This window comes from Megascapheus bottae, chromosome 3, assembly GCF_031878675.1.
Source record: "Megascapheus bottae isolate mThoBot1 chromosome 3, mThoBot2.hap1, whole genome shotgun sequence".
Taxonomy (NCBI): domain Eukaryota; kingdom Metazoa; phylum Chordata; class Mammalia; order Rodentia; family Geomyidae; genus Megascapheus; species Megascapheus bottae.
In genome coordinates, this window is record NC_143511.1 from 45,733,091 (window position 1) to 45,758,982 (window position 25,892).

Genomic DNA, 25,892 nt, shown 5'->3' on the forward strand with positions numbered 1-25,892 from the left:
CTTGGTATCTGACCCTTTCACTCATTGGCCGTCACTATACCTTTGAACCACCCCATAACCCTTCTTTTATTCTTATGAAGAATGATTATATGGGCCATATTTCATTTCTATATAAACAACTTTCTTTAAAAAGTTCAATTTTTTTTTGTGGTCTTAGGTGTTATAATTAAGACCTTGTACTTGTTAGATAGGTATTACCACTTGAGCCTTCCATCTTGCCTTTCTTGCTTTAGATTATTTTTTTCGGTAAGGGCTTTTGTTTTTGCTGTGTCCAGCCTTGATCCTTGATCCTCTAACCTGAGTATTCCAAGAAATGGGATCATAGGTTTGTATTCTGAATACCATGGATTATTGGTTGACATGAGAGTCTCATCAACTTATTGCTTGGCCTGGATTTAAACCAAGATCTTTCCTATCTTCAACTCTGATATTCCAGGAATGACCCACTATACTTGTTAAAAAGTAGTATTTTGATCATTACAATGTACTCACTTTGGAAATGAGATTCTCCTGTATCTTCAGAGCTTTTCCTGCTATGATAGTTGTTGTTTGTTTATGTAGTGACACTTGTACATTTTGAAAATTTTATATCTTTAGTTACTTATGGCACTAAAGTTGCTGTTAGCATAGGAATTAATTATAGGAATTAATTGAAGTTTTTCCAGAGATTTTTTTCTTTCTTTCTTTTTCTTTTTTTGTTTGCCAGTCCTGGAGCTTGAACTCAGGGCCTGAGCACTGTCCTTGGGCTTTCTTCAAGGCTAGGACTCTGCCACTTGAGCCACAGCATCACATCTGGCTTTTTTCTATGTATGTGGTATTGAGGAATTGAACCTTAGTGCATGGTAGGCAAGCACTCTACTATTAGGCCAAACTCCTGGAACCTCCAGAGACTTTCTTGAATACTGAGATTTATTTATTTTTTCTGATTTATCCTTGTTCTGGTTATGGACAACTGCAACTTAGCTTCCAGTTTCTGAACAAATATGATACTGATAATATTTGCCAGGTTGTTTGCTGATTTTATGGTGGGACTTATTCTTAGAGTTTTTGTACTTCCACCATTATATATTTTATTTTCCTAGTAGCTTTACTAACATGTTTCCAATATTATGACAAGAAATAATTTAATCATCTAACACAGAGATTGTTTTTAATTAAGAGCTTCTAAGTATGCTTAATTCTTATTTCAGGAAAAAGGGAAATTATAATAATTAGAATAATTTAGTATAGGGTGGTATCTGGATGAGTAGGATAGTTTTTGGATTATTTAGCATTACGTATGACAAAAGTGCATAGTAGATATTAAAAAGTACTTAACAGGGAAGCAAACTAGGTTTGAAGGTAGGGTATGATGTGGTTAGATTTCCTTATTAAATGTGAGCTTTGGCGGACAGATTGTGCAGAAAGAATGTGAAGAATGATGACGATAGTTTTAAGAGATATTTGTGAAAACAGTTCTAAGAGGCAATAGCGTTGAGCACATGACTAGTGATAAGATATGAATGAGGATCTAGAGAGTATTGATCAGTACAGTGGTACCTGGGATGATTCAGCCACAGGATAGCATTTTCCTATGATGGGGTAATGCTGTTAGCTGATGCTGATGCTGGCAATATAAAAGTTGTTTGAGGGTTTTTTGTTGTTGTTTTTGGGAAAGTATGGAAAGGAAACAATGAGTTTTATTTTGGAAATACTGAGTTTAAGGTAGTGTGTAGTAATCAGCAGAACATGTGAGTCTGAACCTTAGAGCAAAGTCGGAGCTACAGATAAAGCTTTGAGATTGATTAATATAATACTATGGCCAAGAAATTGGAGATAAAACAATGGACAGGAAAACAAAACATGTTAGATAAATGGAAGCTAGGAAACACTCTTTCAGAGATTAATTATGCTGCTTATTTTTGAAGTCTTTGAGGGATGGCATTCTCTCTCCTAACTTTTATATCCTCAGCATCTGTCATGGTGTCTGGGACCTAGAAGACACTTACTAGGTATTTATTGAATGAGTTAAAGTTTACTATCTTTCAGTTTTCAAACATAACTAAAACAAATTACAGATTTCACTTAAAGTCTCATTGATATTGTCACCTATTTTGTTCATGTGATTACTAAAACTAGCTCTTGTGTATATGTAATGAGTATCCATGATAAAGCTATGTAGGTAGGAAAGATATGATAACAATGAATTTACATGTAACAACTAGTCTGACTTTTATGAAAGAAAGAGTATTACTTTTATTTATATTTTAGTTTTGTGTGCTGGTTTTGGGGTTTGAACTAAGGGACTTTGTTGTTGCTGAGCTTTTGTGCTCAAGATTAGTGTTCTACAGCTCTGCTTCTGGCTTTTTGATCGTTAGTGAGAGTCTCACAGACTTTCCTTCCCAGTGTGGCTTTGAACTGTAGTCCTCAGACCTCAGCCATGCATTACAGGCATGAGTCAGCATTGCCCAGTGGTTATGCCTGTTCAGAATACACTGTGTAATCCAATGTAGTGGAACACGATAGACAGATTAAGACTACTACATGGCTACCTCTTTAAATATGATCATATAATCTTACTTTAAACATGATTGATCAGAATATATAACAAAATATAATTTATGCTTGATGTTTAGCTTTCTGTGTATATATGAGTAAAAAGAACACAGAATCATTTTAAACTTATGAAACTGAAAACACTAGAAGGTTTCCTCAAGAAGTCAAATAAGTAGGTCATAAGTGACTGTAAATATTACTTATTATCTTTGAACTCTTCCATTCTTAATTCCTTGGCTCTGTTTCCGGATGGGAAGCTGTATAGGACATATAGGTGTGTGTGTGTGTGTGTGTATATATATATATATATATATATATATATATATATATATATATATATATATGTCCTGGCTTGATAATGACCGCTCTATCCATCTTAGGCTTCTTGTATGTGATCATTAATGTTGTTATATGATTCTGATCTAATCAAGCTAAAAAAGCTACTCAAGCGCCAGAGGAATTTAAAAGTTTTGACAACTGAAAATAAGACACTGTAGATTAAATGAGGGACAGTTGACACTGCTAAAAAAGAAGTGTATACATTGGGCTGGGAGTTTGACCTAGTGGTTAAAGTGCTTGCCTAGCATGCATGAAGACCCAGGTTCGATTCCTCGGTACCACATATGTAGAAAAAAGCCAGAAATGGTGTTGAGGCTCAAGTGGTAGAGCTCTAGCCTTGAGAAAGTCCAAGGACAGTGCTCAGGCCCTGAGCTCAAGCCCAGGACTGGCAAAAAAAAAAAAAAAAGAAGTGTATACATTACCTGACTTATATAACTGTAACCCCTCTGGACATCATCGTCATCTTTACAATAAAAATAAAAAAGTAAAAACTACAAAATAAAAAAAGATACTATAGATTATCATATACATTTGAGATTTTAGTTGAAAAGACTAGATAACTAATTTCACTATTTGTTATTAATTTTGAAATAATTTACCCTAGGAAAGAAAATATCTTAGTGTGGTGAACTGTAAATTCAAAACACATTTTTAAAAAATTGTAATAAATAAAAGGGTCACAGTTACATTCGCCAGACAGAGGGTTCATCACTTCTTGCACATTGATACCCCCTCTCATGTTTTTGTCCCTATTTCCCTAGCCCCAACCCCCTCCCAATCATCTTGTTTTCCCCCTTCCATTTCCTATTTCAAATAAACAAACATGTATATACAATATACCAGGTAACAAAGTCAGATATTGAAATGATATGAGATTAACCAAAGGGCAACAAAAGAGATGAGAAATAACATAGTACATTAAGAACAACTATCATTCAAGATAATGCTCTTGTTTCCACATCATGGGGATCCTTTCATTTAGTCTCATCCTATATGGCCTGATGTCAGCATTTTTAGTCCTCCTGCAGGTCAGGAGGGATAGAGAGAACATGCCCCAACCAGGATGAGCTGGGAAAGGAGAGGGCCTACTGATCCGCACCCTGCCCTTCCTCGTCGGAGGACAATCACACACATCAGTGAGACCCATCAAGGCAGGAACTCATGTATATTGAGGAAGTACATTCAGCTAATATAGGGTGCAGGATCCTATCAGCACAAAGGTGAGCAGGGCAGGGGGAGGTCTGTGTGTGTTTACTGTCACTATAGGTCTCAGCAGAGAGTGATAAAGTAATAACGCATTAGTACCCAATGATAATTAAGTCTGAGCAGAAAGTGATTCATAATACTGACCATATAGCTGAAATTTAGGTCTGGTGTTCATACATGACAACTTTGTGCGGTTATCTTACTCAGTGATGCAGATTCATGGGCCAGCCTGACCTTGCACTTGGCTCCCAACAGCCTTATGTATCTAGGTTTTGAGCTATTGTAATCCTTTGGTAGGAGAGTCCCAGGTTTGTACTAATTATGACAAATGAGGGAAACCATTGAGCCTGTGTTCCTTTGAGTCTGGTTTACTTCACTTAATATGACATTTTCTAAGTCTTTCCATTTCCTTACAAAAGGGGCAATGTCGTTCTTTCTGAAGGCAGCATAGAATTCCATTGTGTATAAATACCACATCTTGTTGATCCACTCATCAACTGAGGGACATCTAGGCTGGTTCCATATCTTTGCTATGGTAAATAGCGCTGCAATGAACATTGTTGTGCTAGTGGATTTAGTATGTCCTTGTTTCTGGACGATTGGGTAAATGCCAAGTAGTGGAATTGCTGGGTCATAGGGGAGCTCTATGTTTAGTCTTTTGAGGAACTGCCATACTGCTTTTCATAGTGGTTGAACGAGTTTGCACTCCCACCAACAGTGTAGTACTGATCCCTCCATGTCACATCCCCTCCAGCATCTGTTGTTATTAGATTTCTTGATCCTCGCCATTCTAACTGGAGTGAGGTGGAATCTTAGAGTTGTTTTGATTTGCATTTCTTTTATGTCCAAAGATGTCGAGCATTTCTTCATGTGTCCATAGTCCATTTTTATTTCTTCTTCAGAGAAGACTCTCTTTAAGTCTTTGGCCCATCTTTTAATGGGATGGTTGTTGCTTTGAGGGTTTGTTTCAGGGAGATTCATTTTTTTTTGTCTGTTGTTATATTTTAGATATGAGGCCTTTTTCTGTTGTATGGTTAATGAAGATCTTCTCCCACTCTGTGGGCATTCTATTTAATTTGCTAGCTATATCCTTTGCCATACAGAAGCTCTGCAGTTTAATATAGTCCCATTTGTCCAAACTTTCTTTAAGTTGTTGTGTTTATGGGTCTTTATTAAGAAAGTTTCGACCTGTGCTGAGGGGATCTAGTGTATTTCCTATTCCTTCTTGTAAAGTTTTCAGGGTATCTGCTTTTACCTCAAGATCTTTGATCCATCTGGAATTAATCCTGGTGCAGGGTGACATAGAAGGATCCAACTTTAGTTTTCTGCAAGGGCTTAACTAGTTTTGCCAACACCACTTGTTGAAGAACCTGCCTTTCTTTTTTTTTTTTTTGCCAGTCCTAAGCTTGAGCTCAGGGCCTAAGCAATGTCCCTGCACTTTCTCAAGGCTAGAGCTCTACCACTTAAGCCTCAGCACCACTTCCGGCTTTTTTTCTATGTATGTGGTACCAAGGAATCGAACCCGGGTCTTCATGCATGCTAGGCAAGCACTTTAACCACTAGGCCAAACTCCCGGCCCCAAGAACCTGTCTTTCTTTCATTCTCTTTTTTTGGCTCCCTTATTAAAGATAGGTCTGTGGGTTGATTTCTAGGTCTTCACTTCTGTTCCATTGGTCCTCAGGCCTGTTCTTGTGCCAGTGCCATGCTGTTTTGATTATTATAGCTATGTAATAGAGTCTAAAGGTTGGTATTGTTATTACTCCAATGCTGTTCTTTCTGATAAGGATTGCTTTTGCTAATTGGGGTCTCTTATTATTCCATATGAAATTTTCGATTGCTTCTTCTATTTCCTTAAAGAATGACATTGGGAGGATCCAGAAAACTAATAGCAACAGATGCTAGGGGGGATGTGACATGGAGGGATCAGTACTACACTGTTGGGGGAGTGCAAACTCGTTCAACCACTATGGAAAGCAGTATGGCAGTTCCTCAAAAGACTAAACATAGAGCTCCCCTATAACCCAGCAATTCCACTACTTGGCATTTACCTAATCATCCAGAAACAAGGACATACTAAATCCACTAGCACAACAATGTTCATTGAAGCACTATTTACAATAGCAAAGATATTGAACCAACCCAGATGTCCCTCAGTTGATGAATGGATCAACAAGATGTGGTATTTGTACACAATGGAATTCTATGCTGCTGTCAGAAACAATGACATCGCCCCATTTGTTAGGAAATGGAAAGACTTAGAAAAAATCATATTAAGTGAAGTAAGCCAGACTCAAAGGAACATAGGTTCAATGGTTTCCCTCACTTGTCATAATCAGTAGAAACCTTCTGCTCTCCTAGCAGATATTTGCAATAGAGCAAAACCTAGATACTTAAGGCCATACAGCATGATGCTAAATGAAAGGACCTCTAGGATATAGAAAAAAAGTCATATAATGAATGATTGTTGTCCTTAATGTACTATGTTATCTCTCATCTCTTTTACTGTCCTTTGGTTATCTTATATTGTTATAATATCTCACTTGTTATCTGATATATTGGATATATGCGTATTTGGTTATTTGAAATTGGATAGGGAAGGGGGGGAAATAAGATGAGGGATGGGGGTGTGGGGGAGGGAAATGGGGCCCAAGGCATGAGAAAGGGTATCAATGTATGTGAATTAATGCACCTTCTATAATGTAACCCTTTTATTAATTACAATAAAAAATACATGAAAAAAAACAATGACATTGGGATATTGATGGGTATTGCATTGAATTTGAGGATAGCCCTTGGCAGATTTGCCATTTCCATGATATTAATTCTTCCAATCCAAGTGTATGGGAGGTTTGTCCATTTTCCCAGTTCTGCTTTAAAATCCTTTTTCAGGTTTTTAGTTTTCATCATAAAGGTCCTTTACATTTTAGTTAAGTTAATTCCTAGGTACTTTATTTTCTTTGAGGCTATTGCAAAAGGAATTGCTTTCCTGATTGCTTCTTCACTCCTCTTGTTGTTGGCATATAGGAAGGCGGTTGATTTTTTGAAGGCTAGTTTTATACCCTGCTATTTTGCCAAAATTTTGAATCACCTCAAGGAACTTGGGACTGGAGTCTATAGGGTTCTTTAAATACAGAATCATGTCATGTGCAAAGAGGGAAAATTTCACTTCCTCTTTCCCTATTTGGATCTCCTTTATGCTTGCTACTTGCTTTATTGCTCTGGCTAGGACTTTTAATACTATGTTCAATAGGAGTAGAGAAAGTGGGCATCCTTCTCTTATTTGTGATTGTAGAGGAAATGTCTTTAGCTTTTTGTGTGTGTGTGTGTGTGTGCCAGTCTTGGGCTTGAGCTCAGGGCCTGAGCACTGTCCTTGGACTTTCTCAAGGCTAGAGCTCTACCACTTGAGCCTCAGCACCACTTCCAGCTTTTTTCTATGTTTGTGGTACCGAGGAGTTGAACCCAGGTCTTCGTGCAAGCTAGGCAAGCACTCTACCACTAGTCCAAACTCCTGGCCCCGTCTTTAACTTTTTGCCATTAAATGTAATGCTAGGTGTGGGTTTGTCATTCACAGCCTTTATTATACTGAGGAATGTTACATGGATTCCTAGTTTCTCCAGAGCTTTTAGCATAAAGGGGTGTTGTATGTTGTCAATGCTTTTTCTGCATCTACTGAGACAATCATGTTATTCTTGTCCTTGTTCCTTTTGATGGGATGAATTATACTAATTGACTTGAGTATATCGAACCAGCTTTGCATCCTTGTGATGAATCCTATTTGATCATAATGTATGATTTTTTTTTTGACAGTCCTGGGCTTAAGCTCAGGGCCTGAGCACTGTCCTTGGACTTTTCTCAAGGCTAGAGCTCTACCACTTGAGCCTCAGCACCACTTCTGGCTTTTTCTAAGTATGTGGCACCAAGGAATCAAACCTGGGTCTTCGTGCATGCTAGGCAAGCACTCTACCACTAGGCCAAACTCCCGGCCCAATGTATGATTTTTTTTTTTCAGAGAATTAAATCCGTTTATTGATTACACATGATAATGGATGATACACAAGCTTCATTGCCATCTATCATTTTGTCTGGTACCATTATTCAATTTAGATATTGCACAGGATGTGCCAACCATTGTTTTCATACCCAAATAAAATTCCATGACTTTGATCCTGTATAATGGTGAATTTCATCAAGGTCACGGTAACTGTCAGTTTAAGTATACCAATGTTTCTTTCTGAAAGAAATGGCTTCTGAACCCAAGCAGTTCCAAGTAAATTTCAAATGAAATTTGGCATCACCCTGAAGTAATTCTAACTCCACACTGTTGGGGCAAGTTTACCAAGATGGCTTCAGAGTAGACTAACTTTACACAGCACATTTAAAAAAAAGACACATTTATTCAGCATCATGATCAGACTATTACATTTAGCAATCAACAGCATGGGTGCAAAAAAAGAAAAAAGAAAAAAAAGTCTACATTAAAACCCTTTTGTTGGAATGCTTTACACTTTCCACAGAACAGAAACTAAAATAACCTGTTATACAATTAGTCACAAATACCATCCTCGAGTTTTTTTTTTGCCCCTACACATGAGTATTGTGGCCCTGCCACCACTGTGCTTGGCTGAGTTCACAAATCTGTTGTAACCTGTAGCTTCCCTGTCACTTCTCTGGCTCTCCTCTCCTGCTAAGCTTTGTTTCCTGGCAGTAATTTAAAACCTTCTGCCACTGCCACAGCTACTACTGCTGCTGGAACCACCATAGCCACCTTGGTTTCGTGGTTTGGTGAAGTATTGGCCTCCACCACCTTAGGGGCCAGAGCTTCTGCCTCCAAAGTTTCCTCCCTTCATGGGTCCAAAATTTGAAGACTGATTGTTGTAATTGCCAAAATCATTGTAGCTTCCACCACCTCCAAAATTGCTACCATCATTACCAAATCCGTTGTAACCATCCCCACTGCCACCATATCCACCACCACCTCGGCTGCCACCAAATCCACCTCGACTACTGAAGTTTCCTCCACGACCAAAATTGTCATTGCCACCAAAACCACCTCCACGACCGCCACCAAAGTTTCCAGAACCACTTCGGCCTCTTTGGCTGGATGAAGCACTAGCCATCTCTTGTTTTGATAAGGCTTTCCTTACTTCACAGTTGTGGCCATTCACAGTATGGTATTTCTGAATGACAATCTTGTCCACAGAGTCATGGTCGTCAAAGGTTACAAACGCAAAGCCTCTCTTCTTTCCACTGCCTCGGTCAGTCATGATTTCAATCACTTCAGTTTTCCCATATTGTTCAAAATAATCTCGTTAAGTGGGCACCTGGTCTCTGAGAATCTTCTCTGGAGATGGCTCTTTTTGGCTCCACGACTCTTCCATCCACTTTGTGTGGTCTTGCATTCATAGCTGCATCTACTTCCTCCACAGTGGAGTAAGTTACAAACCCAAAGCCCCTGGAACGCTTGGTGTTTGGATCTCTCAATACCACACAGTCCGTGAGGGTTCCCCATTGCTCAAAGTGGCTCCTCAGGCTCTCATCGGTCGTTTCAAAGCTCAGCCCTCCGATGAAGAGCTTCCGCAGCTGTTCGGGCTCCTTAGGAGACTCGGACTTAGATATGACGGCAAGAGGAGGGTGGGAAGAGACACTTGAGGGATGCTTCCTCGGTCGCAGCCACGAAGAGAAAGCTGTATGATTTTTTTGATGAGTTAATGAAGATGGTTGGCCACTATTTTGTTGAGAAGTTTTGCATCAATATTCATCAAAGAAATGGGTCTATAGTTCTCTTTCTTTGATGAGTCTCTGTCTGGTTTTGGGATGAGGGTTATGGTGGCTTCATAGAATGAGTTTGGCAGAGAGCCTATGTTTTCTTTTTCATTGAAGAGCTTGAGGATTATTGGTGTAAGATCTGTTTTGAAGGCCATATAGAATTCAGCTGTGAATCCATTAGGCCCTGCAGCCCAAAGTTTTTGCAATTTGTTTGGGAAGTAAATTTAATGGGATTATAGCCTACAAATTTATCACATCATCCAGTAACTTTATCAGATGGCTTTTGATTAATTCACTCTATCTTCTAGCTTGGTCATTTTTTTTTTTTGGTCAGTCTTGGGCTTAAGCTCAGGGCCTGAGCATTGTCCTTGGACTTTCTCAAGGCTAGAAATCTACCACTTGAGCCTCAGCACCACTTCTGGCTTTTTCTAAGTGTATGGTACCAAGGAATCGAACCTGGGTCTTCGTGCATGTTTTGCCAGTCCTGGGGCTTGAACTCAGGGCCTGAACACTGTTCATATGTTTTTAATCACTGACATTGAGAAGTAAGAGTGAAAGGGGTCTTTATTATAAGACAAATAGTGTTGTAAACAGAATTAATGACTTTTGAAATACCATTTAGTCTGTGGACATGGGATTGTGTTTTAATTTTATTAAAGTCATACTAAAATATAAGTTTTGACAGGTGCAGTAACTTTCTTTTGTAGAAAAGTTGCTATTGTAATATTATTTCAGGATATGTAAAGATAAGGAATTTGCTATTCTTTCTCATTCTTTTCTTTTGCTTTTTTTGTTAGTCCTGGGGCTTAAACTTAGGACCCTAAGGAGCTGTCCCTGAACCTCCTTGTTCTCAAGGCTAGCATTATTTATTTATTTATTTATTTATTCATTCATTTATTTGCCAGCCCTGGGCTTGAGCTCATGGAATGAGCACTATCCTTGGACTTTCTCAAGACTAGAGCTCTACCACTTGAGCCTCAGCACCACTTCAGGCTTTTTTGTATGTGTGTGGTACAGAGGAATTGAATCTGGGTCTTCATGCATGGTAGGCAAACACTCTACCACTTGGCCACAGCTCCATTTCCATCTTTTTCTGTGTAGTTTTTTTGGAAATAAGAGTCTCACAGACTTTTTTGCCCAGGCTGGCTTTAAATTGTGATCCTCGGTCCCAGCCTCCTGAATAGCTAGGATTACAGGCATGAGCCACCAGTTCTTGGCTAATTTCTTATTCTTGAAAAGAATAATTTTATTTCTAATGGTCACTGTTTCCTGATAAAATTCCACATAATTTTTTCTTTTGTTTTCCTTTTCTGTCCTATACCTTTCCTTCCTCTTTTTGTGCTGGTATAAGGAGTTGAACTCAGGACCTGGGCACTGTCCCTGATACTTTTTGCTCAAGGCTACTTAATGGGAGATAAGAATGTCAAGACTTTCCCTCCTGGACTAGCTTCAAACCACAATCCTTCAGATCTCAGCCTCCGGAGTATCATTTCTTTTTAAAAAGTGTTTTACCATTTTTTCCCCCCTGAACTATTTTTTGTATTATTTTCCTCATAACCAAATCTTTGGCAGTAAGATGAGAGTTTCATTTTACTGTTCTCAGTTGAGTCTCTTCTTGTTTATTACTTTTGTTCATGTTCTGAAATTTAGAATTACCTTCTTCATTGTTCCTGGACATTCTCTCCTTTTCTGCTTTCTTCTTCTTTTTTTTTAATCCTCCTTTCTGTTCGTTTTCTTTTTGTTTTGGCATCAGTTCGTTCTTTGTATTTTCTCAACCTTTTGTTCTTTTTATTTCTGAAAATATAACAAGTCCTAGATCTCTTTTCCAGGGCTTCTCTGAAAGCTTTCCTTACGAATATTTGAAGAATATTTTAGACGACCTTTTGGTTTAATTTAAAAGTAAGAAAAAGACTCTAAATTTTAGTAGAGACATTTTCTTGTATCAGTCCTATTATTTATTCTGGGTCACTGTCTTTAGATGCCAAAGTTCGACACATAATTTATAATTAAATGAAATTAAACTATTAACACCTGCATTTTAAGACAGATATGGTGGCATATGTGTCTATAAGAACAGGTACTTGGGATATTAGGCAGGAGAATAGCTGGAGCCTAGGGAAACCCAGGGGACAAGAAGACAGTTGCTAACAAATAAAGCCAAAAGCCTCACACTGAAATACATGCATATCTCTCAGATGTAATTACAATGTTAATTATCAGATATGAGAGAACCCAACTGCATTTGACACTTGTTTCTAGTTAATATAAGGATTTGATTGTCAAATTAAGTAATATCATAATAAAATGATTAAAATGATAAGAAACCACAAACTTAAGTGACAAATAAGTTGATATTGCTTTCACACTTTAGAGAATACAGAGTAAGGCTTATTATTCACTGTATTTCAAGCTTCATGGATAAATATGGTTCCTGACATTTGTGGGGTTAAAGGATCTCCAGTGCTTGAACCATGCAATGGGCTATTTCTACATTGCTTGTGGTTTTCCCTCCTCTTTGCCCGTATTAGCAATCTGCTTTTGTACTTTGACATCCAAGATTTCCCTGGTGAATTTTGTCACAGAAAAAAGAGAATCATCAATATCGCAGTTAAACTTGACTTTCAAAGCTAATAGTATCTCATTTGGGGCCTCAAATTTAATAAATTTTCTTTGATTCTGGGTGAGTTTTTAAACATCAAACAATGAATTGGCCAGGGTGCAGTAAAATATTTAGATCTATTGACTATGGTTCAGAAGGGTAGAAGGCGAAACACTAGTGGTTTGATGTTGATAAATTCTCAGTACCTAATCCACATTAATGTTTTCTTTTATCTGAGTGCACATTGGTGACAAAAAAGCAAGAGGGAAAGTATCCATACATACAAAATATAAGCTCAAAGCATATATACTTGTAAAATATTATTTATTTTGTTATGCTAAGTTTAGTAGAATTATAATTTGACTAAAGACTCTAGAAAATTCTTGCTACAAATAAACATATTTTCTGAATTGCAACTCCAACAGTGTATGTAATATGCTATTATTATATATATGGTTCCCTTAAACCAGCAAAACCTCACACATATGAAGATATTTTAATTATTACATTTTTTACACCAGTATATTTGCTATGTTGATCTCAGTATTTTTTGTATACTTTGAAAAATGCCTTACTATTCATTTATTGACAGTTTTGACATCAGTTTTCAAAGCCCTTTAAAGTATGTGTTTTGTGAGGTATTTATGCTTCTTATATAATTTTTTCATGTAGTAAAATTTAATTTAAATAGTTCTACCAGATATGCAAGTAGAACAGAAAAAGAGAGCTTTTTTCTTTTTTCAATATGATTGTAGTATTAGTGAAGTTATTCAGATAAACTATAGATATAAATATATTTGATTTGGAAATTAATGTTACTTATATCTATTCTTGATTTTTGCCACCTCATAAAACTCTTGCTGTTCTGTGGTTATAGCTAGATGTGTAATATCTGTTGGGTAATATTTGGCAATAAAGAGCCAAATTTTTAAAAAAGATGTTCAAACATTAGCAAAGTTACAAATATGCCTAAATATGAACATTCCTATCACTAAACTGTATGATTAAAAGTAAGCAGTTACTTATATTAAATAAAAATTTGTCACATCCTTAAGGCTTTTACTAAGCTTGGAAATATAAGCCTGAACTGTTTCGGAATTTCCTTTCATCTTAAGTAATAGAGTATTTTCTCATTTATCCAGAAGGTGGCAGTGTGTTATCAATTCCCTTTGAATTCCATACTGGTTGGAGAATTGGTGTTTCTCTTTTATCTGTGATGTGCTAGTATTGTTATCATTCTGAATACTTAAAATACAGTACAAATGCTGCTGAATTTTTAAAATATCTATTATGTTACTTAGAAGTTTTGTGATCAAGTTATCACAAAATACATATATATATTTTATTGTTAAGAACCAAGTTAAATAGAATCCTGCAAGTTTTGAAGACTAAAAAGGGTAAATAAACCTTTTACTTGTATATTTGAGGTGTCCTTTTGTACTATTGGTTTTTTATTCCAGGGTAGTTATTAGTGAAGCTTTCTTTTCAATGACTGGTGTGTATAACTACCTTTTTACATACACTTGCTCACGTCAGTTAAGTATGTCACTAAGGAAGTAGTAATTACTGGATTGCTGTGTATGTCTGATTTTGTGAATGTTTTCTCTTTTTTTTCTTTCTTTTTCTTTTCAGGGTGTAACTGTGGAAAAATAATTCAAAACCACTTGATCAGAAGAGCTCTAGTGACTCTTCTTCCTCTTCTTCATTTCAAGCAGGAGGATGCTTTTTCTTCTTAACATTCTCCCCCAGCACTCTGAATTAGAGATTTATTTGCAACGAAAAATCAATTAGTCCTAAATTTATTCATGGATTTCAGGTCCAGCGATCAATGCAAGTCCACTCAGTGGGCTCAAGGGGACCCAGTTCATCCCAGTTAATGTGTCTGAAGGGGAATTACCATTGATGCTGTTTTTTTCCCCTTTAGGTCAGAGATCAGATCTCACTGTCACGGACTGCAGCAAGTAGGAATGACTTCACCCTGCAGCTACCCAAACTGCACCTGGAGACCTTTCCGATGGACGGGCTCAAGGGCGGGCCAGAGGTTGTAGCATGCCAGGTTAGAGTCTAAATAACATTGTTTGCTACTGAGACTTACAGAAAAATAAATTGCACTAACTGGGAAGAATGAGAGCCTCAAAATATCGTGAATAATTTAAAAGACATGCAAATACTTTTCTACATTTTTTTCTATCACATAGCAGTATAGTTCATATAATTTTTTTAAACTAAGCACTAGGGTGTTAAAATAGTCCAGAAAAAAACATTTTCACAATGGAAAATATGTTTTTTGGCAAAGTACAGTATTAAAAGAACTACTTTCCTATAAGCAGAGGACAGTAAGACAGTAGGCTATTATCTTTTTAAGCTAGTCTTTATTTGTTGTTCTTAGTTTAAAATAAATCATTTTAGATAAAATTATCAAGAGAGATGCTAAAATTTTTCATTATTAGTTCCAAGATGTATTTAATACTTCTTATGTAGTAATGTAATTTCAGCAAAACTAGAACTTAATTTCATTTTGTATTAAAGAGTATTTACCCTTTAAATTTTAATTTTATTGCTATTGTAATGTCCCAAGCTGGGTCATTTCATTTATAAAACTCAAAAAAATTGCATCATAAAACCTCTAGTAACTTTAAACTAAATAAACTTACTTTTTTAGAAACATTCATTTTTAAATGTAAGTATCCTATTTTATCTCATGATTGTAGTTTGTTTTTTTTTTTTTTGGCCAGTCCTGGGCTTCAGCTCAGGCCTGAGCACTGTCCTTGGACTTTCTCAAAGTCAGAGCTCTACCACTTGAGCCACAGCACCACTTCTGGCTTTTTTTTCTATGTATGTGGGGCTGAGGAATCGAACCTGGGTTTTTGTGCATGCTAGGCAAACACTCTACTGCTAGGCCAAACTCCCGGCCCCTCATGATTGTATTTTTATATATTTTTTTAAGGTTACATTCTTTAATTAGACAAAAAAATCAGAATTTGATTTATTCGCCTTTAAATTTGCAGTGCCTTCCTTGGGAAAAAAATTACCAATGTCATGTAAATCATATTTCAAAAGACATAGTCCTCATTTAATAGCACTTTAGATTTTCTAATGTGTTTTAAGGAGAAATATTTCTTAAAATTCATTTTCAATTTTAAAAGTCTTTTTATTCCTCAGCTTGACTACTGAATTTAATTTTGCACAAAATTAATATTAGTCCATGTGGATTTATGTTAATTTTTACATGTTCCATATCCTAATGTCTTATTAGTATCCAAATTAATGTTCTGCAAAGAAAAAATACTCATTCTTTTATTAGGTTGTCCATCAATATATCTAATATATCTAATTATGCATCTAAGCATAAAATATTTTTATTTTCTTTTAAGGGCTAGAATTCTATTCTAGCCTATCCATTATTTAGGACAAGATTAAAATGTATGTTTCATATTTGATTATCAGTATTTATGAATTGATTGTAACCATGAATACAATATGATTTGATATTTTTCTAGTGGTTATGAAATAATCCTTTACTGGGCCATCTTGATTCAGTTGTACATGGATTAGTGTTTGTCATAATTCACAAATAAATACCCTAAACTAGATTTTAATGGTTTGGAGAAATAAACTGATTCTAGGCATGTCATTTGTTTTTCAGTCCCAATATTAACTCTCTCTAGTTCTGATATCTTTAAGTAGCCAGAAAGAATTTTAAGAGCTCTGTAATTTAAACTACCATCTTTTCCAGATTCTAATAAAAAGGTATATACATTACCTCATACCTAAATGCTTAAGTTTTCTGATGACATTGTAGTTTAGTAATGTATATTGAGTTATAAAATTAAAGACAATGATAATGATCATAATGCTATTGCTTCTGTTAACACTATATATGAAACACTGTATATCTTTGACCACATTTTCTTAGTTAATTCTCATAATGGACTCAGTTTAATAGCAAAAGTAGGTATCCTAGAGCCTGGATTTAGGTCTTAGGTAGTTGACTGTAAACTGAACTATAATAGTAAATCTGACACAAAAGAATTTAGACACTTGCATTAAATGGGAAGAGTAAAACCTTGGAAATCTAGTTTTCCTTCCATTTATAATTATACATATACATGTGAAGTAGAATAGTTTGTTTAGTACGATGGACAAATTGAAAATCTCTTCCCGTTTTAAATCTCAGTAGCTTAAAAAATCTTTTTTCAAAAATCTTTTTTGTATTATATAATAAATACATTTATGTTAATCTGACTTCTTATTTAGGAATTAAGTATTCAAAAAGTAATTGGGGCGGGGAGTGTTGCCCAATGGGAGAGTGCTTGCTTTAGCATGCACGAAGACCGGATTCGATACCTCAGTACCACATACATATAAAAGCCAGAAGTATGGCTCATGTGGTAGAGCCCTATGCCTTGAGGAAAGCTCAAGACAGGGCTCAGGCCCTGAGTTCAAAGCCCAGGATTAGAAAAAAAATTAATTGGCGTTCATCATACACATTTATGTGATACCTGATATTTTGATACATGTATGCAATGTTTAATGTTCAAATCAGGGTAATTACTGTGCCTTTTGTATTGAGGATATTCAAAAGCCTAGGACTCAAGTAGTAGATGTCTAATACCATCAAAAAAGAAAAATAACAGTCTTTGTTCTAGTTATTTCAAAATATACAATAAATTTTGTGCTATAGTCACTGTTCTGTGTTTTCACTCTGTTTTTGTACATGATCACAAATCACTCTTTATGCTCCCCACCACTTTTTCAGGCATTGCGATTAGGATTCTACTCTCTACCATCTCATTTAACTTTCATAAATGAATGAGAACGTGGTGTCTATCTTTCTTTATCTGACTTACTTCATTTAATACTAGTTTTCATTGCACTAGTGGTGTTCTTTTTAATCACTGAATAATATTCCTTTGTATTTGTGTGTACACATGTGATATAAACATGATATATCTGTGTATCTATATCACTTTTTCATTATCATTTATTTATCCATAATTTATTGATGGAACCTTAGTTTCATTCCTTATCTTGACATTTCTGAATAGTATCAGAAAAAAAATGTAAGAACTCAGATTTTTGTTTTTAGACATACTGAGTTAGAAATGAACATTTAGCTTTGTATTCTACCTCTACAGGGTGGAACCGGTTGTTCAGCATCATTTAGAGGAGTAGGAAGTGATATTTTCTGTCTCTTTCAATTGGATGAACTTTATTATAGGTATAATCATGGATGAAAGGTAGAGTAGTGGGCACTACTGAAGAGTAAAGAAGGTACATGACACACATATTCTTTCTGAATGTAGAATACATGGCTGATGCTGTTCTATATAGCAGAAAATTCAGTTCAGTTCAACTCATCTCTGAGATATACGTTTTGCCTCAGTTTTCTCAGTTACCAGAAAATGCATTGCTACCCACTTTTAAACACTAAATGAGGCAATGCATATTGAGAACACAGTACCTAAAATAGAAGAAGCAGTATATGTTGATTATATTACTATATTCATGATGAGTCCCCTTATAAGCACAAACTAAGCAATAGTAGTCATTTTCATTACTTCTTTTTTTTTTGGTCTGTCGTGGGGCTTGAACTCTGGGTCTGGGCACTGTCCCTGAGCTCTTCAGCTCAAGGTTAGTGCTCTACCATGTTGAGTCACAGAGTCACTCCAGTTTTCTGGTGGAAAACTGAATTGGAGATAGACTCACAGACTTTCATGCCTGGGCTAGCTTTGAACCATGATCCTCAGATCTCAGCCTACCTAGGATTACAGATGTGAACCACCTGCACCTGGCTCATTTTCATTACTTTTAAGGTGTTGCATGTATGTTCTATTTTGTGGAATGGTTATTGAAAATCTTTTTCTCTGTATTTTTCCATTTGGTTCCTTCACTCTTCCCTTTTTCTTCAAAAGCTTTAATTTTATCAAACATAGTCTACTTTAGATTACCATAATCTATTTCTTACCATATTTTTCTAGTGAGGTCATGTCTCTATGAAACCATCTGTTTAAACATCTAAGGCAAGTTTAGAGCTGTTTTTTTATTTACTAAATAATACCATGTCAGGTTCTCACTATGAGACTGAGAAGAATGAAAGCACGCAGATTAGACCAGTTATATTTTATTGAAAAAGCCAGTAAAATGTGAATGTGGAAGACTGCATTAAGAATGTTCATTTTATACTTTACAAAGTTAATGCCAGTGTGTCATTATCTTATACTCACAAATGTGTTTTGTCAGTAATTATGATCTATAATGTTGATAATATCTGGTAAATGTTGGCAAGCAACCAATAAATGTTTATGTATCCATCCCCACTCAGTGATAAAAACACAAATAATCCTTACATAAGCACTAGTGATAGCTAACTTGTTGAATGCTCACTCTGTGCCAGTTACTATGCTTTAAGCATCTTATAGTACAATCTCATTGAGTTCTTTCAATAACCTGCTTTTCTACCATTTTGCAAAAGGTGAAGTAAGATGCTAATGATCACATTTCCAATGAGTGGGACAACTAATCCATCTGTGTGTGTGTGTGTTGGTCGTGGGTGCTGTCCCTAAGCTCTTCAGCTCAAGGCTACTGTCCTACCCTTGGAGCCACAGTGCCACTTCTGATTTTCTAGTGGTTAATAGGAGGTAAGAGTCAGTTTAGTTCCCAGGCTGGCTTTGAACCATGATCCTTAGATCTTAGCTTCTTGAGTAGCTAGGATTACAGGAGTGAGCCACCAACCCTGGTTCAGTCTGTGTTTTTAATCATGCTGTTCTGCATGATTTCCTTGATTAGGTTGTTTGCTTTTGAAGATGGCTAAGGGAAAAGGAAAAAGTGAGAGTCTTTCTATAGAATAGTTTCATTTGTGAAGAAATAATGGGGAGAAGAGCAATCTAAAAGGGTTAATTGGGAAAGTTACACAATTTGTCTACTTTGGCCTCATCTTTTCTAAGACAATAAAACACCCTAACTCACAGCATTAGTATGATAATTAAAGGGCAGATCCTTTGGAAGTACTTGGATACTGACAGACAGACACATTGCAATCACTCGTTACTTGTTAGTTCCCACTAACATGAACGTTTCCTGAGGTTAGGAATTTGGCATTGTTTTTGGCTACATTCTCAGAGCTCAGAACCATTCTGAGCAGAGGAAGTCCTCAATGTGCTTGGATGATTACGTGATTTCACACATTCAGCAAGATGATATAAGAAGCTGCTTTTATTTAAGTTGCACACACTCTTAAGAAACTTGGTATTAATTTTTTATTTTATGTCCACATAACTTTGAAAAGAAAAAGTATTCTTAATTTTTTACATTTACAATAATAAATGTAAATGTTGCACTCCTAAATACCGGAGCCTTTTCATTATTCTTCAGAAACTCTCTACATTTTGGGTTTATTTAAAAATTAAGGAGTTGTTAGGAAATTTCATTTAAAAGATGGTACAACATGGACATTTTCTTCTATGTATTCTCCCATCTGCATTCATGAATATAAGAAAGCTAATTATATTTTTCTATGGATGTGGACTGAGGAATCAAACCCGGGTCTTCATGAATGCTAGGCAAGCACTCTACCACTAGCCACACTCCCAGAAGATCTATTCTTTTTTTTTTTTTTTTTTGCCAGTTCTGGGGCTTGAACTCAGGGCCTGAGCACTGTCCTTGGCTTTCTCAAGGCTAGAGCTCTACTACTTGAGCCACAGCACCACTTCTGACTTTTTCTATGTATGTGGTACTGAGAAATCACACTAGTTATATTTTAAACATGAAATCAATCCATTTTGAATGAAATGTTGCTAAATAAAGCAATATTATTTTTAATAAAAGACTGATTAAAATTTGTTTATTATACTGTTTCATTAGCTTTAAAAATATGATTGTTGTAACAGTAGTATAATATACTCAGTTATATAATGACATTTGCTTTAAATAATAAAACTTCATAGGAAATTTACTAACATAGATGTTGCTGAGGGCCGGGAGTTTGGCCTAGTGGTAGAGTGCTTGCCTAGCATGCATGAAGACCCGGGTTTGATTCCTCGGTACCACATACATAGAAAAAAGCCAGAAGTGGTGCTGAGGCTCAAATGGTAGAGCTCTAGCCTTGAGAAACTCCAACGACAGTGCTTAGGCCCTGAGATTAAACCCAGGACTGGCAAAAAAAGTTAGATGTTGCTGAGTGCCAGTGATTCACTCCTGTAATCCCGGCTACTCAGGAGGCTGATCTAAGGATCACAATTTCAAGCCAGCCCAGGAAGAAAAGCCTGTTAGACTCTTATCTCCAATAAACCACTCAGAAAAAGCTAAAAGTGTTGCTGTAGCTCATCCTTGAGCACAAAGAGGCTCAGAGACAATGCCCAGACCCTGAGTTCAAGTCCTATGACTGGCAAAAAAACAAACAGAAAAGATGTTTCAAAGATTATAAAAGTTGTATGTTATCTTGACAATAATCAAACTCTTCAGAAGAATGTAGAGAAACATTAAGATCATCTGCTGTTCACAAACAGCTAATACTAACATTATATATATATATACATATATATATATATATTTTTTTTTTCCAGTCCTGGGCTTGGGCTCAGGGCCTGAGCACTGTCCCTGGATTTTCTCAAGTCTAGGGCTCTACCACTTGAGTCACAGCACTGCTTCTGGCTTTTTGCTATGTATGTGGTACAGAGGAATCGAACCCGGGTCTTCGTGCATGCTAGGCAAGCACTAGGCCAAACTCCCAGCCCTTGAATTAGTTTTTAGCCCTAAGCACAAACTTACATTTCCCTTTAATTTATATTTAATATAGCCCTATATATCTAAACAGCATGTAGATATATAGACATATTTTTTTAATCTCATATGGCTGTCTTTTTTTTTTTTGGTCAGTCATCAGATGGTAGATGTTACCATACTTTCCTTATATATTTTCTTTTTCTAAAAAGACTTACTGGAATAAAATGTTTTGAATTCATTTTTAAAAAAACTATAGTCTAAAACTGTTAAACTTTAGTAATATATAGTAAAGATTAGTTACACATAGTTGTATATATAGTATGTGTAGCTGTATACTATACATATTACATATATGTAGAATTTAGCATATGAGATTTTTATATCTTGCATCATAGGTTGTAGTTCATATGAATGGTGTGGTTTCTCAACCCTGTTGGTACTTTGTCTTTTGAGAAGAACAAGATCATATATGAGGGTAAGGAATTGCGTGTTGTAAAGCTTCTCCTACATTTTTGGCAAATCTTAAAATGTCCTAATTGTTATTTTTTTTCCAGTTGTGGGGCTTGAACTCAGGACCTGAATATTGTCATAGGCTTTCTCAAGGCTATAGCCATAGCACCACTTGAGCCATAGGACCACTTATGGCTTTTTTCTCCGTAGGTGGCATGAAGGAATTGAACCCAGGTCTTCATGAGTGCTAGGCAAGCACTCTACCACTGAGCCCAAAACTTTCCAATTCTTAATGCAGTTTATATGGTTTATTACATCCTCTGTGAGAATGATGTAGTTTAAGTAATCTAAGCTGACACTAAGTAAAGTATGATAGGAGTTCTGTTTAGAGGAAACATGGTATGATTCATAAAGTTCTTTTCAAAAATTTTAATAATTTTTCTTTATTATATAAGTACTAAATAGGAAAAAATAATAGTAACAACAAATAATTAGAAAAAAATTCCCACACACTGATATATAGGTAATATTATGTATTATTTTATTATGTAATATTTTTATTAGTATCAGTTCATTGTACAAAAGCATTTCATTTTGACATGCCCATATATGCATAAAATATACCTTGATCAGATTCAACTCCTTATATCCTTCCTCCCCACATCCCAAACCATCTTCAACAAATTTCATCATTTCTTTTTCATGTATATAGTTTTTACTCTCTCCATTTGCCTTCTCTGTTCATCCTGGATATGACCCTTTTTGTAGATTCCTTTCATTTGTTGTAATATATGCTAATTGTTCAAAAGACCTTCACTATGGTTTTATATATATATATATATACATATATATATAGACAGCATCATTAATTTTCTTTTTCTAGAAAGAAGTAGGATTGGTTATAGAATAAATGAAATAATTCATCCTGTAGGCACAAACTATACAAGGAACAGGGATTTTCATTTTTCTATGAAAATGTTGCTATTTTCTTATGGAAGAGTACAGCATCCTTTTTTTTTTTTTTTTTGCCAGTCCTGAGCTTGAGCTCAGGGCCTGAGCACTATCCTTGGACTTTCTCAAGGCTAGAGCTCTACCACTTGAGCCTCAGCACCATTTCCGGCTTTTTTCTATGTATGTGGTACCGAGGAATTGAACCCGGATCTTCGTGCATGCTAGGCAAGCACTTTAACCACTAGGCCAAACTCCCGGCCCTACAGCATCCTTTCTTACAAAGGATAAATACAGATTGTCATCCCATTAGTACCAAAAGTGCTGGTGGAGTTCTATCCTATAATAACCTTTTATTCACTTTGTTTTGTTATTTGTAAAATGGAGACAGTAACATTGATTCTGTTGCATCTCAGAATTATTGTTTATTTTATAAATGATCAAATAAAAGATTACTTTTTAAATTGTAGGTTGAGATTGTTGCCCTTCTAAAATTCAAGCAGGTAAGTCAGATTATAAGGAAGTTGGCAACCATGAACCAATGTAGTTTTCAGCATGTGGCTGAATATGCTAGAAATATGATGATTAGTTTAGGAACTACTTTCTTAACAGTATAGTATTTGGGAAAGATAAAATAAATGAATTTTCTCAGGAAAGATACATCAAGGCAGCGTTAGAGAAAACATATGTGGAGAGTTAGCATGCCTGGATTGAAGTTCTGGCTCTGTAATATAACTGCTGTGGTAAGTCACTCAGCAGCAGTACCCACCATTTCCTCCTCTGTAAATGGTGACAGTGAAACCTGTTTTGCTTTAGCTCACTGGATTGTGGAGCGGTCACAAAAAGACAGTGTATTTGCAGAGGTGTTTTTTACATTAGAAAATGCTATATTAACATAAGTTATGTTGGGCTGAACTGCAGAAGACTGGGGTAAGGAATAGTGACCTAAATACATTGAAGAATCTTTTTAGTGATTTGGTTCTTGGCAGTTTTGACTGATGACTTGTTCAACACGTACCTTCAAAAGAATAACATATTCAACAGCTCCAGTGTTTCTTTCCAGTTCAGTGTAGTCATTGCCAAAATTTAGGCCATGAATGCTTTCTACACATACACTTGTGTGTGTGTGTGTGTGTGTGTGTGTGTGTGTGTGTGTGTGTGTGTGTGTATCTTTTTTTTTTTTTTTTTTGCCAGTCCTGGGCTTGGGCTCAGGGCATGAGCACTGTCTTTGGGTTTTCTCAAGGTTCTACTACTTGAGCCACAGAGCCACTTTTGGCTTCTTTTCCTTTTTTCTTTTTTCTTTTTTTTTTTTTTGCCAGTCTTGGGCTTGAGCTCAGGGCCTGAGCACTGTCCTTGGGCTTTCTCAAGGCTAGAGCTCTACCACTTGAGCCTCAGCACCACTTGCAGCTTTTTTCTATGTATGTGGTACCGTGGAATCGAACCCGGGTCTTCATGCATGGTAGGCAAGCACTTTAACCACTAGGCCAAACTCTCGGCCGGCCCACTTTTGGCTTTTTTTCTATGTATGTGATACTGAGTAATCGAACCAGGGTCTTTGTGCATGCTAGAAAAGCACTCTACCACTAGGCCAAACTCCCAGCCCAATCTATATACATATATTTTTAAATTACTCTATAAAGAATTCAATCCTTATTACTGGCTTTTTTTCTGTTATATTTTGTTTTTGTGCCAATCTAGGGGATTGGCCTCTGGGTCTAGGCACTGTCACTGAGCTTCTTTCAGTAGGAGATAGTCTCAAGACATTTTTCTGTCCAGCCTGGCTTTGAATCATGATTCTCATATCTCACCTTCCTGAGTAGTTAGGACTATAAACGTGAGTTACTGGCTGCTGACTTCATTAGTTTAAAAAAATTGCTTTTAATCCATTTTGTTGTAGTTTTTAATTTTTGACTTCATATTCTGTGAAATACTGACTGTATTTACCTATACATGAACAGTTCGAGATGTATTTAGTAAAGAGAAGAAATGACAGAACTTACAAATGTATAGGTTTTTTTTGTTACATCATTTAATTATAGATGGCCTCTCAGAGTAAAAACTGCTGAATGATATTAATATATTTTTTGTCATCAGTGTTGAAAGGCTAAAACTAAATCCCAAACCTGACCTTTTTACATTTTTGAAGCTAGTTTTTAAGTACAAGCATAACCTTATCAGATAATACCTTTTAATGCTTATTATTGAGAGATTGAAGTCTGTGAGCACTTGAATTTTCAAGTCCTACAATTAGAATTGCTATTCATTTTAGCTACTTGGACAAAAAACAGAGTTTGATGGACTGCCTAGGTGAAGACCTGGAAAAGGAAGGGTTATCTACAAATTGAGTGAGTTTATTATGGCTTAGTGATTTGCTGATTGATTTCATTTGCTGTCAGTTAAGGCTCTCTTAATGTCAGCTTTCTTTGCATAATGCCTTGAAATAAAGACTGATGAAGTTCTTCAGATTGATGCCGCTTATATAAACTGACCCTGATTTGCCCTATTCTGCATGACAATTTAAGTGACAGCATTGAGAGGAAAATACAGCAATGAATATGCAACTTAAAGATTAAAGGAGATGCATGTAGCAAATCGTTCAGTCTAAAAGTGGGTACAGAAGTAACTTCTTTTAATAATTTCACTACATACAAAAAGTAAATTCTTACACTAATTCTACAGATGTCTTAAGTTTTATTGGGCATTATTGCTCTTAAATAGACATTTTAGTATGTTACTGTGGGTGTGGGTGTATGTATGAACTGAACTAAAAGTGATTGTAAATCTTCAGATTGATAAATTTTTCCCTAATTAAGATTGGAGTTGTTAAAAAATCACAGTTTAGAAGATACTTAATTTGAATGTATACATGCAAAAGAATAAAACCGGACTTTTACCTTATGCCATAAATAAAAATCAACAAAAGATGGGTTAAAGATATTACTTAAACCTTAAACTTTAAAGAAATAGGACTATATTAAATTTAAAAAATTCCAAGGAACGAAATTAATCAACAAAATGAAAAAGTAAACCTATAGAATGGGAGAAAATACTTGCAAACCCTATATGAATTAAAGTGCTAATATCCAAAACATTTAAGAAATTTATGTAACTCAGTATCCAAACAACCTGATGTTCGAATTTAAAAATGAACAAAGAGTGAACAGTATGAACATTTTTGGAGAACACATATGAGTAACCGACAGGTATGTAAAAAAATTGTTCAACACTACTAATAATCAGGGAAAGGAAAATTGAATGAATATCAGATATCTTACAATAGCTACAACAAAAGATGTATAATGTATGATATATATATGTGGTGTGT

At 35.8% G+C, this 25,892-nt stretch overlaps 1 protein-coding gene and 1 pseudogene across 1 annotated transcript in view; one reads left to right on the top strand and one right to left on the bottom strand.

Annotated features, from left to right (window-relative positions):
• Positions 1–25,892, top strand: part of Ccdc171 (coiled-coil domain containing 171) — a 304,559-nt gene that overhangs the window by 205,014 nt on the left and 73,653 nt on the right. The window contains exon 24 of the mRNA XM_090330023.1: positions 14,370–14,501. Within this exon, the coding sequence (XP_090186149.1) occupies positions 14,370–14,501 (132 nt within the window). The remainder of the gene's footprint in view (positions 1–14,369; positions 14,502–25,892) is intronic.
• Positions 8,685–11,596, bottom strand: LOC150065430 (heterogeneous nuclear ribonucleoprotein A1-like; annotated as a pseudogene).